This window comes from Carlito syrichta, unplaced genomic scaffold (assembly GCF_000164805.1).
Source record: "Carlito syrichta isolate Samal-C Ts95f unplaced genomic scaffold, Tarsius_syrichta-2.0.1 Scaffold141378, whole genome shotgun sequence".
Classification (NCBI taxonomy): domain Eukaryota; kingdom Metazoa; phylum Chordata; class Mammalia; order Primates; family Tarsiidae; genus Carlito; species Carlito syrichta.
Window position 1 is genome coordinate 76908 of NW_007085474.1, and position 15801 is coordinate 92708.

General features: G+C 39.8%; 1 protein-coding gene across 1 annotated transcript in view; it reads right to left on the reverse strand.

Moving 5' to 3' along the window:
- LOC103251364 (androgen-induced gene 1 protein-like) overlaps positions 1-12686 on the reverse strand; it is a 49681-nt gene extending 36995 nt beyond the window's left edge. Inside the window, exons 1-2 of the mRNA XM_008049939.1 lie at positions 12582-12686; positions 8495-8610 (exon numbers count right to left, since the gene is read on the reverse strand). Of these exons, the coding sequence (XP_008048130.1) occupies positions 8495-8610; positions 12582-12686 (221 nt within the window). The remainder of the gene's footprint in view (positions 1-8494; positions 8611-12581) is intronic.
- Between the last annotated feature and the right edge of the window lie 3115 nt (positions 12687-15801).

A 15801-nucleotide genomic window follows, 5' to 3' on the forward strand; every position in this document is an offset into this window, starting at 1 on the left:
GAGTGGATTGCTTGAGCCCACAGGTTCGAGACCCGCCTGGGCAACTTGGCGAGACCTCATTTCTACAATAAATCAAAAACTAGCCGGGCGTGGTAGTGCGCGCCTGTAATTCCAACTACTTGGAAGGCTGAGGTGGAAGGATCGCCGGAGCCCAGCAGGTCAAGGCTGCGGTGGCCGGAGCAGCCACTGCACTCCAGTCTGGGTGACAGAGTGAGACTCCAACTCAAAAAAAAGAAACAAAACTCAGAATAGTGATGGGTTATATACATAAGCCTTTTCTGTCCCAATGCAGACCTAAGAAACTGATTTGACCAACACCCAATGGACATTCCAAGGGGCTGAGGACAAGCCACACTCTCAATTATCAAGTCTTCAATCTCCCAGATAGACTTCTTGTTAGAAGATGAGAAAACACTCTCAACGAAGTGCTCATAAAAATAAGCAGTTTGGAATAATGGGAAAGCAATGGCATTCTCAGTCCTCAGGGGAGAAGCAGAGCTCCAGAAATAGCTTAATATATGAACCATAAGAAAATCTCAGAAAACTCTTTCATATTCTTAATACATTATAAGGAGCTACGTATCCTATAAAGTAGGACCAAAATCCATAAGAAGAGAATAAAATGAAAATAAAATAAGGATAGTGGGGAAGAGAGAGAGAGAAAAAAATCATGATCCTTTCTCACAGAAAGTCTGCAGGCATTCAGGTTTTTGTTGTCTTGGAGGGAGAAAAGATACTCTCATTTCCTGAATGTCCCTAGGTGCTCATTAACCCTTACAACTCTACAAGGCCGACATGCTTCCCCATTCTAAAGGTGGTAAAAACGAGGCTAAGACAGAAGTAATTTGCTCCAAGTCCCTAGGAAGAGAGGAACCGAACGATAAATATCTGACTTCAAGATCTGGACTTCTCCCAGAGTAAGGTTAATGAGAGAGGAAACTTGCAGAAAGGGGCTGAATTGAGGCTCCCTAAGGACTGAGTATTCCTAGTATACAAACAGAACAACAATCGCCCCTTGTACTGAGTGCCAGTTATGTGATAGACGTTGTACACCTATTTTTTCCCCCTGATTCCCAAAGCTATCCTGCCTGATAAGTATCATCATTCTCTTTTTTTTTTTCACATGGGGAAACTAAGGTCCATAGAGATTAAGTGATAAGCCCAAGTATTAGTTTTTATTGCTGCTATAATACATTACTATAAACTTCATGGTTTGAAACAACACAAATTTACCCTAGACTTCTGTAAAAGTTCACCATGGGTCTCAATGGGCTAAAATAAAAGACATTGGCAGGGCTGTGTTCCATGATGGAGGCCCCAGGGAAGAATCTCTTTCCTTGCCTTTTCCAGCTTCTGAGGTAGCTCATGGTCCTCACTCACGGCCCCTTCCTCTATCTTCAAAGCCATCAATGGCGTACTGCGTTTACCTATCACACCTCTCTAACTTTTCTTCCATAATCACAGCTCTCTCTGACCACAGCTGCAGATGGTTCCCCACTATTAAGGACTCATGTGATTAGACTGGGCCCACCTGGGAAATGCAGGCTCATCTCCTCATCACAAGGTCCTTAACTGAATCACATCTGCAAAGTCCCTTTTGCCATGTGCCATGAAGAGTAATATATCCACAGCTTCTGGGGAATAGGAAGTGGATATTTTGGGCGGCTATGGTGGGCATTATCTTGTCTTCCACACCAAGATTAAAAATTATTAAAGGGGTTGAGTCTGGAATTGAATTTAGATTTGGTCAGGAAATACTATACCTTCAAAATATATCCAGAATCCCACTACCACCATTTTTAGCCCTGGGTCTAGGCCATTTCACCTCTCACCAGGATTTCTTCTATAACTTCTCATCCCTTCTCCCTGTGCCATCCTTGCCCCCAATCCATTCTCAACATAGTAGCCAAAGTGATCCTTTAAAAATGTTTCGGATTAAGTCAGTCCTCTGTTCAAACCTTCCAATGACTCCCAATTTCATTCTGAATTAAGGATGCCCTCCCAATGGCCTACAAGTCCCTACACGTTGCTCTCCTCTCCCCAGGAGTCTCTGTTCATTCTCCCCCTCACTTTGCTCCAGCACACGGTAGCCTTCTGCTTTCCTTGAACACATCAGGCTTATTGCTGGAAACTTCAGTGAGAGAGGGCTTTACTTAGTTCTGCCACCAACTCCAGGACCTTGAAGTAGAAGGGGAAGGCATGGCCTGATTCTGGGACTTCTCTTCTTCGTGTTGGGGTCTGGCAGGGGAAATGGAAGAAAGATGACTGTATTCCTGTTTCATTGTCCATGGTTGTGAAGATGACTGTCTTCCCTGTTTCTCTGGGAAATGCCTCCTTCCCACTGGTCAATGCTATAAGGTCAAAGTTCAGATGCTCTCCTTCACATCAGATGCATACATTGAGGTGTGCAGGGGTCTCCAAAGGACTTCATCACCAGAGTGGGGGATCTGAAAGGCTCCAGCTGGACCTCTTCAATATCCCTAAGCTCCCATCCATGGCAGCTCACTCCATGGTTTCTTACTGCCAGGAAACCCTTGCCTGGGAACTACCCTTTCCTGGGTAGACCACCATCAAGACAGCTCAAACCCAGTGACCTTCCTCTATATCAAACCAGATCTGCCAGAAACTTTGACATGTGTGATGATGGGATCACAGACTGCTCTATGGCTTCACCTCCTTCCATCCTGCCATATCCTTCCAAGGCTCTTTTCCTTGCTCAGGTAGGAGGCATCAGGAAGGTTCACAAGTCTGCTTCCTAAATGAGATCTCTGCTTCACCCTCAATATTTACCTGGATTTTCTTGGACCTCATACTTGGCTTTGGTGAGTGTGGAGAGGCTCTCCTGGCTGGGCACAGTGGCTCACACCTGTAATCCCAACACTTTGGGAGGTTGAAGCCAGAGGTTGACTTGAGTCCAGGAGTTTAAGACCAGCCTAGGCAACATGGAGAGACCGTATCTCTAAAAAAAATTTAAAAATTAGCCAAGTGTGTGCCTGTAGCTCCAGCTACTTAGGAGGCTAAGGCCGAAGGCTCATCTGAGCTTAGGAGGTCGAGGCTATGGTGAGCTGTGATCAAGCCACTACACTACAGCCTGGGTGACAGAGTGAAACCGTGACTCAAAAAAGAAAAAAAGGAAGTGAGTGAAAGCAAGAGGCTCTTTCTTCCCCAGTGGCTCCCCCAGACTCCAAACTCAAGACTGCCAAGACCCTCTCCCTTTTCCCTAGCCTGGCTGGGTGAAGCAGTTAGGAAAAATGGGTATGGGGGAGCATGCATGACTTTGGTGACATAAGGGAGCAGAGTGCTTTGGCTACCGTGTATAAGCCCTAAAAAAGATATCTCTTTAGAATGTAAGGTACTTATCATTTTACTTTTTCAGCTTGATCCCAGTTCTCCAATGTCAGAAAATCATGAAAACTTACATGAAAATGTAAAAGTCTACAGGATAGGCAGCTATGGTGGAGTGAAAAGTTCAAGTTCAACAGAAAAAAATGTCATCTACTATCAAAGAGCAGACTGCCAGATTTGTTGAACTGGTGAAGAAGTATCTGATTAAATGGGGAAACTTTAATGTAGTCTAAAATTTTATTTTCTTAGTGACGAGAGTACAACTTTTATGCAAAAATTTTACTTATTCATGGCTAAAATATCTTTTCAAGACTTTTACATGTAAGTATACTCATTTTTATTTTGATATTTTTTTCTGTCTTTGAAAATAATGAACACATACACAAACACACACACACACACACACACACACACACATACACACATTTCCAGCAGAAACTTGAGATACAGAAAATTTCAACAATAGAAAAAAAACCCTATAATTGCCTGGCTGAGACATAATCAAGTTTGGTAGGAGATAGAATTCTTATATAGAACAATTTAGGATTGCATCAGAAAAGAAAGATCATACTTCATTCTGATTGTACTTTGCTTCATTTTCTGTGTTGGAAAGTTATTCAGTAAACACATTTGGGAAAATGAGATTTGGAATGTAGAATTCATCTAAAACTAATAGGGCCTTGAGACGACAGAAATATCTATTTTGCTTTAAATAAGCTCATAGCAGTGACAAGAAATATTTATCCATAAGAAGAAACTTCCAGGATCCACTTTCTTCCCTTCACTAATGCCCACTTGCTCCTGATGTGTCTTGCATTAAGTGGTTAGCATGTATTATAGATGCTGCTGAGATCTCACATGGGCTCTGCTTGCATGAGAAATGACCATGGGAGGGAGGGAGGAATGGCCAGGGGCTGAAAGAAGAATCCTCAGGTCAGAGGGGACCACTGTTGAACCCTTGGGGATGTACCTTACCTAGGATCTGAGTTGGTTTCATCTTTCTGTGCCCTGTAGATACAAAAGCAGACCAATGAGCAGCAGCAGAACTGCAGGGGGACAGGGATTCCAGGTGCTTGGGTTGTGGGTGGAGCAGCCCACAGGAGGCCGCAGAAGGCCATACCAGGTGTAGCAAAGATTCAGCCGCAGGAGGCCATACCAGGTGTAGCAAAGATATCTTCTCTTGTGAAATATGCCAACTAAAGAGTGACAGCATTTGGGAGCCCAGGATCTTAAAACTGTTTTACCTAGCCTCCCTGCAAGATTTCCTAATAATTCTTTTATAACTAAAAAGCAATAAAAATGTTTTCATATCAAGGAAAAGAGTTGTTTTTGATTATTAAAATGAAGAGTTTGCAAGTGAGCTAGAATGAGTAAAGGGAAGAGAAATAACCCATGACCTCATAACTAAAATTCCTCACCTACTACTATGACTATTTGTTGGGGAACTTCTCAGAATGGATAATAGCAAGAGTAGGAACGTTTTCATGTAGGTATGTTCTAGGCATGTTCTATGGGCTCTACATACAAGTGAGTCCTTTCAACTGCCCTGCGAGTTACACACTCTCTTCCTCCTTGCTTTACATCTGAATAAGCAAAAGCTCAGAAAGGTTTTCCACTCAGGAAGTGGGCTTAGTTATTGGACATGGCTGCTTCTGATGTAGTTCTTCCAAATGAACCCCCAAACTCACTTAACATGTCACCCACAGAGTTTCTCTTCACCTAGTGAGGGCAGTGGAAGATGTTGTAATAGTGAACTGTGGAGCCATACACTGGGGCTTGCATTGTAGTTCTAGCAACAAGCCTGGTGTCTTGACCTGGGCAAGTCATGCAATCTCTCTATACTTCACTTCCTTTTCTGTACAATGGGCAAGAGGATGCCTCTCTCAAAGGATTATTTTGGGGGAACTAAATGAGGTAATATTGAAAAGTACTTGGTACAGTGCCTGGCTCAAAAGAATGGTACTCCTTATGATTCCTACTAATTCTTGTTACATTAGAAATCAAAGAAAGAGGTGTGTATACAGACTGAGATAATACTGGGCCCTCTCACTGATTAGAGGAAATCCTGCAAGATATATGTGTGTCGGGTGACAATGGAGGGCAGATGTCCAGGAGAAGAGTTAAGAGTTTCCTACAAATGGACAGAGGATATTTGTGTCCCAAACACTTGGGCTGGTGGAGAGAGAAACATGGCAGGGAGGCAAAAGTGGTAATCCCAGAAAGGAGTCTGGGATGGCCTTCAAATGTTGAGCTTGGGTAGGACTGTGATGGGGCTGGAACATGGAGCCACTGAGGGTGTGGACTAAATAGGGAACCAGTCAACGAAGGAAAGTGCAGGTATCCCTCGATTTCTCAATTCTTGCTTATCCAAACCTAGGAAGAGAACAGGTTCAGCCCAGGAGGAGACCTCAGGAGACTGGAGAGCAAATCAGAGGCCCTGCAATGCAAAGCAGACTAACAGCCTGGCCAGCAACCCCCGAGGTATAGATTCAGCTCAACCATATTCAGCATTGTAAAGGAGATCTGTTTATTTTATAATCTCACATGATAAGATGAATGCTTTCTGCCATCTTGGCATTAGGTTCTGGAATGTCCACTTAAAACACTGGTATGCTCTCAAAAGATTTCTTATCCTGAACTTTTTGCTGTTGTGTCACTGGTATGTTGGCCTTGTGATAGTTGGAAGGAAGCAAAAGTCAGTACCTTTTTGATAACAACTAAAATCCTTGGGTTTATATAATGCCATATGACATGAGGGCCATTGTTTAGCTCTTGGCAAAGTTATGAATGCCCAGGGCAGAACACCAAAGAAAAAAGTCTACTTTGAAAGCTTTCTCAGAACAAATCTGAGGGAATTTGCTGGTTAATGCAAATACATGTCCAAACAAGTACTGGTTTGCTTAGGGAGGACATGGAGCTGGCAAGCCTTGCTTGGCACACAGAGCGTGAGTAATGTTTCATTTTAATGAGGAATCTTGGGGGTCTATAATGAGGACTATGTGGTATTTCCCCTGTGTCTGTTTGGAATGTGGACTGATTGTACCTACAGTGGAAGACAGGCCATCAGAAAGTACATAGTTCCAGAAACCTCTGGGGCTCACAAGATGCAGATAGTTTAAACACATATCAATGAATTTGCAGAGTTCCCAGACTGAGTAACCTGTCTTTTCCACAGGTAAGCAAATATGAGTGCAAAGTAATGAGACTATATTTGGGGTGGGGGTGGGGGATGAGGAATTGATTTTAAAAATTTTATTTTAAAGAAGTGGTTACACTCAGGGTTAGGTATAAAAATGTTCATTATACAGGTACTCTACTTGATGAGGTGTTCCTCTCACTCCCTTGGCAGTTTCCCTCAACTGCCAATCCCACCTTCCCTTCCACTACTGCCAATACCTTTCTTATAGTATTATGATAACTGTTCAAGGTCTGCTTATGAGTGGGAACATGGTATTCTGTTGTTTCTGTGATAGATCACTGAGTATGATTGACTCTAAATCCATCCAAATTGCTGCAAAATTCATATGTTTGTCCTTTTTTATGGCTGCATAATATTCCACTGTGTATATGTACCACATTTTTTAATCTAGTCCGGCTTCAATGGGCAGCATGGTTGGTCCCATGTTTTTGCTATTGTGAATAGAGCTGCAACAAACATGCATGTACAGGTATATTTTTTGTAGAATGATTTGAGTGAGGAATGGATTTTTAAATGAATACTATATGCAGCTCCAGGTATATTTTAAACATTGTGGCATGCCTGGAATAATTGTGTAGCTTCCCTACTTGACTCTTCTGAAAAGTAACAGTTACTTGAATCTTGAATACCAAGTTCATTTGAGTAAAGCACATAAGTTTGTTTTTTAAGACATAGCTTTAGTCACACTACATCTGTGAGTCCAGATCATTTAGACCTTTTCTAGCAAAGAAAGTCAATATTTAAGGTTTTGGATGGGGGGAAAAATGTAGAAAGTGATTAAGAAAGTGAACTCTCCCCCAGTCCTTGCAAAAAGTCTTCACTAGTTGATGGTGAGGCAGATGGGATGAACTTTACTGCTTGCCTGTTCTGGGGTCCATCCTTGAAATGTCCCCTTAGATCCAGCCACAGGGTGTGACTTCCTGGCAGCAAATCCCCATTCTGCTCAGATCTGGGGCATTATGTGATTGTTTATGCAAAGTATGTAAAGTACTGCGCTAACCTTTATTTTATATTTCTACTCCAGCTGGAGCAAAAAACCCCACAGAGACTGGGCCTCCCAAAGAGCTCCAGACTTTTAAAAATACAGTTGCAGAGTGTTTGGAAGAACATTATCCAGTCCTCCAGGCTTGAAGGAGGGGATGGTGATCCAGAATACAAGACAAAAGAGTCTCAAGAGGCAGAAACATTGGCAGGAGAGAACCTCCTCTCTGTGTGTTAATCTATCAAAGAGGACTTAGAATTATAAAGAGAAATAAGAAATTATCTATATTAAGATAAATATATTTTGAGGTGTTAAAACCTGATAGGAACTGATATTAAAGTATGGTAGACTTTTCAGGCAACAACTCTTTTATTAAATCAATTTGGTACCTCACACTTAGGACTAAATTGTGCTCAACAGCCCACAGGAAGATTTATTATGGTTTATTTACCCCAATATTTAAAAACAAAACAGTTTAATGCAGTCTATACATAATAGCTAATTCTGGAGTAGGTTTTAAATGGACCGAGGAAAATGTTCATTTTCACTCGTTTCCTAGTAAGTTTAAAGTCATTGCTCTAAGAGGTCACTCCTGCTCTCATTTGTGTTTGTTGCAACTCCCTCCCCCACCAACAAAAGCAACAACAAAAAAATCCAAGCAAAAAAGCCCTTAAGCAATAAAACTGGTGTCCAAGAAAAACATTTAGCTTGAAAAAGAGTTGAAAAATGTAGCCTTGGAAGAAACACTGCTTACATGGGATTGTTCAACAAATTCCTGTTGTGTGAGGTTTGGCATATACTTTCTAAAAATATAAGCATCTGGGGAAATGAGACAAAGCCCAGGTCTTGGACCAAATGAGGCACGCAGCGTGAATCTGTTAGTGATTATATCCATAATGAAATATGTGCCCAAATTTAGCAGTGCAAAATCTAATACAATAAGAAAGCCCAGCAGGCATGGTCCTTACCATAATATATAGCCAACAGAGAAGGTGCATATGGCGGCGAGTCCGCTGCTCCTGCTGGGATACTGATGGTGCGATGTCCTCATCTCGATTAATATAAAGGGCAAAACTGTCGTGTGCTGGAAAAGAACAGAGACTAGGTGACACAGATTCTTATCGTTGCCTCTCCATAGTTGTTTTTTCTCCAGTAGGAGAATGCACACTGTAAATTCCTAGGAAGGTGCCAAGCAGAAAACAGGCTATGGCTCGCCGACGAGGTAGATGTGAAAAGATGTCCAAATTGATGCACTATCAATTGCTCCAACGGCATTTTTCTTCTTAAATTTTGAAACTGCATTTTATTTATGTCTGTTATAGGAAATTTCAAAAAGATAGAAAGATGCATAGGAAAACCAGAAACAAAAGAAGGGAATAAAAAGAAACGCTGTTAACATTTTGTTATATGTTCTAATTTTTTTCCTTCCCCCTCCTATTACTCATACACAGTTAAGATCATGCTGTACATGCAATTTTGTTTTGAATTTTTATCACAATGTTGCAGCCTGTGAATTTTTGATGTGTCATTTTAGAAATTCTTCTGGAACATCAACCTTGACCATAGCTGCTGAAAATTCCATTATATAAATACACCAAGATTTATTTAACCAATTCCTGTTCTTGGACAGTAAGATATAAAAAGTTTTCAACTTTTCGTTTATTAAAAATGTCATGATGAACATCTTTTATAAAAGTCTTTGTATGAATGTCTGAATGTTTAATTTTTTTATAGTCAAAGATTATGAAGATTTTAAGGCTGTGATACATAATGCCAAATGATGCGTGTACCAGCAGCAAGTTTAGAAATAATGCCAAATTAGCTTCCAGAAAGGGTGTACCAGTTTGGATCAGCAGTGTATGAATTTAGATAAGATATCTGAAGGTAGAATCCCAGGAAGCTAAGTGGAAAACTTCCTCTGTTTTTCTGATTCAGTGGCTACTCTAGATACTAAGTTCAGTGGACCAAGATGAAGTTGAAATTTATCCCATCTACTGGTAAGAAAAAAGGAAAGCCAAATTTCTAAATCCTTCAAAGAAACAAATTCTTGGTACTGAAATTTAGTGGACAGATAAAAGGGACAAAGAGCTTCTTAGATAAAACTGGGTTAGGATATATACTGGAGACTTTCTCAAGAGTACAATGTTGGTAGAACTGAAAACTGACCCATCAGCAGGTTTAAGTTCTGTCTAGTACCTCCTTAACAGCCGTGAAAGAGTCTTTGTCCTGCTTTTGCTGTATTATTTGCTTGTTCGAGGAAAAGGCAAGAAATTGAAAGCTATGATTTTCAAACTTTAATAAGTATTTCAGCAAAATGGAACCAGGTGGCAGGCAGGCCTCGGCAGGCAAAAGGCATGTTGGGGACATCAAGGTGAATATCTTTGGAGCAACTAATTGTTTATAATCATAGAAAAAATAGACATGATGTTGCAAAAAATATTGAGACAGTGAACATTCTTTGCCTCAAACATTCTCCTCTAGATACTGCCAATACATTAGTAATTAGTGTGGCATTCCAAGAAAGTCAGGTGAGTGATCCCACAGTTGGGTGACTTTATATTTGTTACCTTTTATCTTCTTTATTATTATTGTCTTAAAACATTATACCTAGCTCTGAAGGAAACCATGCAAGCAAAATGTACATGTGTGCATTTTAAAGATCTATTCTATTGGTTTTTCATTGTAATCTAGTTACCTCAGATGATACTGGCCTGGAATTTCACCAACAGTTTGAGATGCCAACAACAGCTTTACAATGGTACATTCATGTCAAATTCAAATATCTAGCTAGCAATAAGATTATGACTTATCAAATCTTACACAGAAGAAAAATACCTGCAAATCAAACCTCTACCCTGGAGGTAATGTTGACTCTGATGGCCTGTGTGGGTTATAAATGATAATAACATTATTTTTGGCTCATGAATATTAAACAATTTCTTAAATTCTAGCTCTTTATTCACTGCTCAAAAGCAAGTAGAAAATCATCCATTTTCTATAAATTTATATTGGTTATATAAATAACCACTCAGAATATGTTTAGTTATCCAGTTATCATTCTTTTATCTAACCTAGTTGCTGATTATCAGGTGTCATACCTGGAAGGATCAAGAGGTATTTTGACCATGCCAGGGAGAAAATCAATTCAAAAAGGAAGATCTTTTTAGACCACTTTATCAATGGCATCATCACCACTAGAAAGGAGCGAATTGTTCCATCAATGACATAACCACTGACAAGAGATCTTTTTGTGGCTAGCTGTGTATGTGCAAGTTTGGCTGGTGACAAATCTCAGGAGGTTTTTCTATAACAAGGCAACAACTTACCGTTCAGAATTTTCATGCACGAAAGAATGCACATCTCCTCCTCTAAAATTTTATAATGCAAATTGTGTTTACTTATAAATAGTATATATTACCAAATGTAGATCAGTGCAAAATATTACTGCACATATAAATATTGCCTTACTGATTACTAAAGTTTTATGAACTAAAAAAAATGGTAAAAATCTATAAATGGTTCTGCTGAATATCTAAGTAACCTTTAGTGGTTTAGTTTTAATTTAAAATAGCAACAAGAGAGACAATTATTTTAGATCCACAGTTACAAGAAATTTATTTCCAACCCATTCGCAGGCAATACTCTGCTTCCATGACTTAAGAACCAGGAGGGAAATATTATTATTATTATTATTATTATTATTGAGTTGGAGTCTCACTCTGTCACCCAGACTGGAGTGCAGTGGCCGCTCCCGGCCACCACAACCTCAACCTGTTGGGCTCCGGCGATCCTTCCACCTCAGCCTTCCCAGTAGCTGGAGTTACAGGCATGCGCTACCACACCCGGCTGATTTTTTTAAAATTTATTGTAGAGATGAGGTCTTGCTGCCCAGGCAGGTCTCGAACCCGTGGGCTCAGACAATCCACTCACCTCAGCCTCCCAAAGGTGCGGGATTACAGGCTGAGCCACTGAGCCCGGCTGAAATATTCAACTTCAATTAAGACTATCACTGCATAAAAATGATTATCTTATGTTTTGTCACTGTGGTATCCATAACACTTAGAAAAGTGCCTGGCACAAAGGAGGCATTCAATTAATATCTGTTGAGATAATGTAATCTTCAAAACAACATCCTACAAGGGTATTATTTATTCCATTCTGCAGATGAGGCAAAAAAAGGCTCAGAAAGGTTAATTACCTTGCCTCAGATCACAGATCTAGTAAGTCTGGAGGTAGATTTAATACCAGTTTGGTCTGTCTGCAAGTCTCATGCTCTTTTTCTTGCATTAGAATTATATTTTAAAAGGATATTAGAGTCAAATAATTTTTGAATCTATAAATCTGTGGGAGTGCATAATTGAAGATCATGTGCTTTGTCTCTCAGACAGATTGGAACTATTTTTTTGGTTGGGTCTCAAAATAAACAAAAAAGTCTTCATTGTAAAAAATGAGTTTTGCAAAATGTGTTCTTTCCTGTGGCATATTATCATCTCAATAATAATACGCAATAACATTAGCTAGCATAAAGTTAGAACCTTCTATTGGTACAATGACAGTTACAGATGACTGGAAGCAGACTTAAGAATGATCTAGTTCTGTTTCCTCAAAAACAAATATAGTCTTTTCAGGTAGTTGTAGATCAATTTTCAACAAACAAAAGAGATAAAATCTGGTCACCAGAGGAGGCTTTAAGAATTGTATTGGACTATTTTCTGCAGTACTAAGACAATTCCCCAGCAACTGAATTGCCAGGTTAAAAACAAGGTTTGATTTGCTTTAAATGCTACCTAATATGAAGTGTTGACAACCCAAGGAGTGAACCCTTTATCTTTCATATAAACTTTGCCCCGAAAAGTACCAGTCTATGATATAAGTTGTGGTCATGTCCCAAGCTCTATCATCCATTGTTGCTAGTTTTGATGAGAAGCTGTATTTCAAAGATTGTATCCATAAACAGAAGCCCCAAACTATTTGGGGATGCTGCATGCTTTGTGTTTTTCTTAGTGGGGTCCAAGTGGAGTCCCTGTGAGGGAGTGATTATTGCCATGAACTGACCAGCTCCTCATGGCCAAGGTCTACAGAGGAAAATCCAAAAGGTGGTGTCACATCTACAGTCTTCCTCAGACCTGAGCAGAGGGCTGGATTTGCAGAAGGACCCATGATGAATTTTGATGTGAGGACCCTAAAGCAGATGGAAAGATAATAGCTTTGAAGAAGAGGATCAAAGGAAAAAAGCAGTGTAGTGATGTGGAAAGAACAGAAAACTGGCATTGGAGATCTAGTTCTGATTTTCACTGTAAGACTCACAGGTTCTTGTCCATTTATGAAGCTTAGTATTATTCTTTTTAAAATGAGGGGGTTGGATTAAATTAGTTCTTCTCAAACTTCTGTCATGAAGAACTGATGTATGAGTTTTGCTCTAATACATACCATGGCTGGCTACCCCATGCATAAGGAACAGTAGACACAGTGTCAGTGCTCATGAAAATGTTTCAATTTATTTTAAAATCAGAAGAAAAATGAACTTTCAAAGTTGAAGATTATATTCATCTTTATACTAGTATAGTCATAAAACATTATATATATAATATATGATATGTATATGTATACGCACACATTAATGCAAGAAGGCGCCCACAAACTCAAAATGCCTATAGTCTACAAAGGCCATTTTTGTGGCCCTGTCATATGCTACTTGATTAAAAAAAATTTTCTTACTCAATTCACATTTTTCTTAAAGAAATATACTTACAGGAAAACTTTATGTAAACTCCCATAAATGGAATATCACGTCATAAATAGAAGATAACCATAAAAACAAATACAATAAAAACTAACTTATCTTAACAAATATTTGCTGATACGTTTGCCTATCAAAGGCTCTGATTTTGAGGTCTGCTCTGTGTTAAAAAAAGGATGCTGGTAAGTATCAGAGGGGCATTAGAGACAAAATAGCATGAAATAGAGACTTGTTTAAACAGAATGAGAAGGACTGAAAGATAATAGAGGGAATAAGCTTATCACTATGTAATTTAATATTATTTAATGCAAGGTCTCTGTGACATAAATTATCTTGCATACCTGTGAGGTCAATTTCTGGACATAGACCCTTCTACCCTATGTCCAGCTCCTTTCTGCCCCTCCTCCAGGGAACAGACTCTGTCCATGACTGGTCTCTGAAGGATAAGCATATTCCCAGTAATGAATCACTGGGTGTAGGTGACCAAGCAATGCTAAAAGTCACGCGGTTGTCATGCGCAATCAATGTATTTGTAAACACTGGATAGAAATTTGAGTAATTAACTTGTTTGCCTATAAAACTGCTTGCTGTAACTGCCCTGGAGTATGGTTTTGGCACTGGCTTGTCACATCAGTGCCTCTTAGGTGGACCCTTTCCTCACCGAATGGTTGCCATCAGTGCCTTCTTTAAATTCTAATAAGCCAATGTCTTTCCCTGCTGGACTTCCAGGTGACTTCCTTGGATTATGTAAAGAACCTTACGTGCAAGCCCTCTCAGCTTTGGGTTTGCTGTGTTACAATACCCTACAGCTATGCAGCCTACATGCTGGGAAGCACTGGAACAGATTATTTATGTTATAGTTGTACCTTCTAACAACTAGATTATTTGATTTATGAATGGATGTTCTTTCATCATAAAAATGAAGAGATGGATGAGTTGGAAGTTTAGGTACTAATGGAGAAATGTAATGGTGTTGAAAGAAAGATGTTCACGCTACACAAGAATGATCAGGGATGGCTCTTGGAGAAAACATTTAGACTACTGTGATTGCAATCTAGGGCTATAAACTACAGGGAAGTTTTAGACTGATCTTTGCTGTGGATTAATAGAAGTACTAAAAACGCTGCTGTGTGATGATATAAATTCAGGCAAATGGGATGAATCCATTAGGCTACCTCTTAAGATTTTTTTTGAAGATCCTGAGAATTAATAGCTGTCATCAAAGTATACAATACAAAAATAATAGATGGAATTTGAAGATTAGGTTCAGCTGCCATTGTTCTAGTCCTTCTCCTTTCCAAAATATTTTTCAGTAGGAAAATACTGCTCCCACATCATATGACTACCAGGTAAAAATCATCTCTTCCTCGGAAGCAAAACCAGCTTTTGCATATTAGATGTGTCCAGGCTCGCTGGGTCATAGGAGAGCTGGTGACCCCATGTCTACTACGTGACTGTAGGACACAAGCAGACCTCTGGGGGTGCTCTCACAGTCATGTGTGCGTCAAGTTGCCAGGTGAGCTTGTTCTTGTCTTTATGTTTTCTAATATTCCCATGACAACTGTTGATCATAAATAGAAGGATGGCTGTGTGTGTGTGCGTGTGCGTGCGTGTGGTGTGTATGTCCATTATATGAGGGTTAAAGAGGTGACGGGACTTGCCTAGGAAGATGGGGTAAGGAAGGTCCCTGTGAAATCCATCAAGTTTACTGGTATATTATGAAGTAAAATAATATGGAAAAACCTCTTTAGGATACAAAAAGTTGTGCACTTCAGATTGTAATCTGAATATTTTGTTTGTTTTCTCCTTTTTCCGCTCAGCTACCCATAGAATAAAAGCAGATTAAAAACTAGAAAAGTTTTTATTCCGAAATAAAGTGGGAAGAAATTTCCTGGTTTGAAAATAAAGTCCATCGTATTTGCAAAAAAAAATGATAAAAAAAACACTAGAAAGGGTGACATCAGAAAAACTGAGAAAAATCACAAAACCCTGGCTGATCCTAACCCTCGGTAGGGCTTCTGGGTTTCCCAAATAAGTCAGATGTTTGATGAATACAGGAAACTGAAGCTTTGGGTTGGGGAATACGAAGAATCAGGGTAGGTTTTCCCTTGGAGCAACTGTAAAATCAGGGTCAGTGGATGAAGTGTTTCTCCTCTTCAAGGGAGAGAGAAATAACATCCCAGTCGGCTTGGAAACAAAACTGACGCAGACTCTAAAAAACCTGAATTATTAATCCCTGCAAATCTGATAAAATGTTTTATTCTGAAACTGCTGTTATTCATTTTACTAACTGATCAGTTCAAAATCTGTCCCCCTCGCTGGCTCCCTTCCTAGTAGAGGTATTGTCATATTTTGAATGACAGGGAACTCTGCCAGTCTCAGCCACCATCATTTCCGTTTCTCCAGAAATCAAATGGAATTTCCTCATGTCATGAGCCTCTCTCTCCCATGAGCTGGGTGCTGGTTTTAGTTTGGTGGTGCCTGTAAGTATGACACAGGAAATGTCTAGAAATTTCCAGAGCCTTTTTGACTATG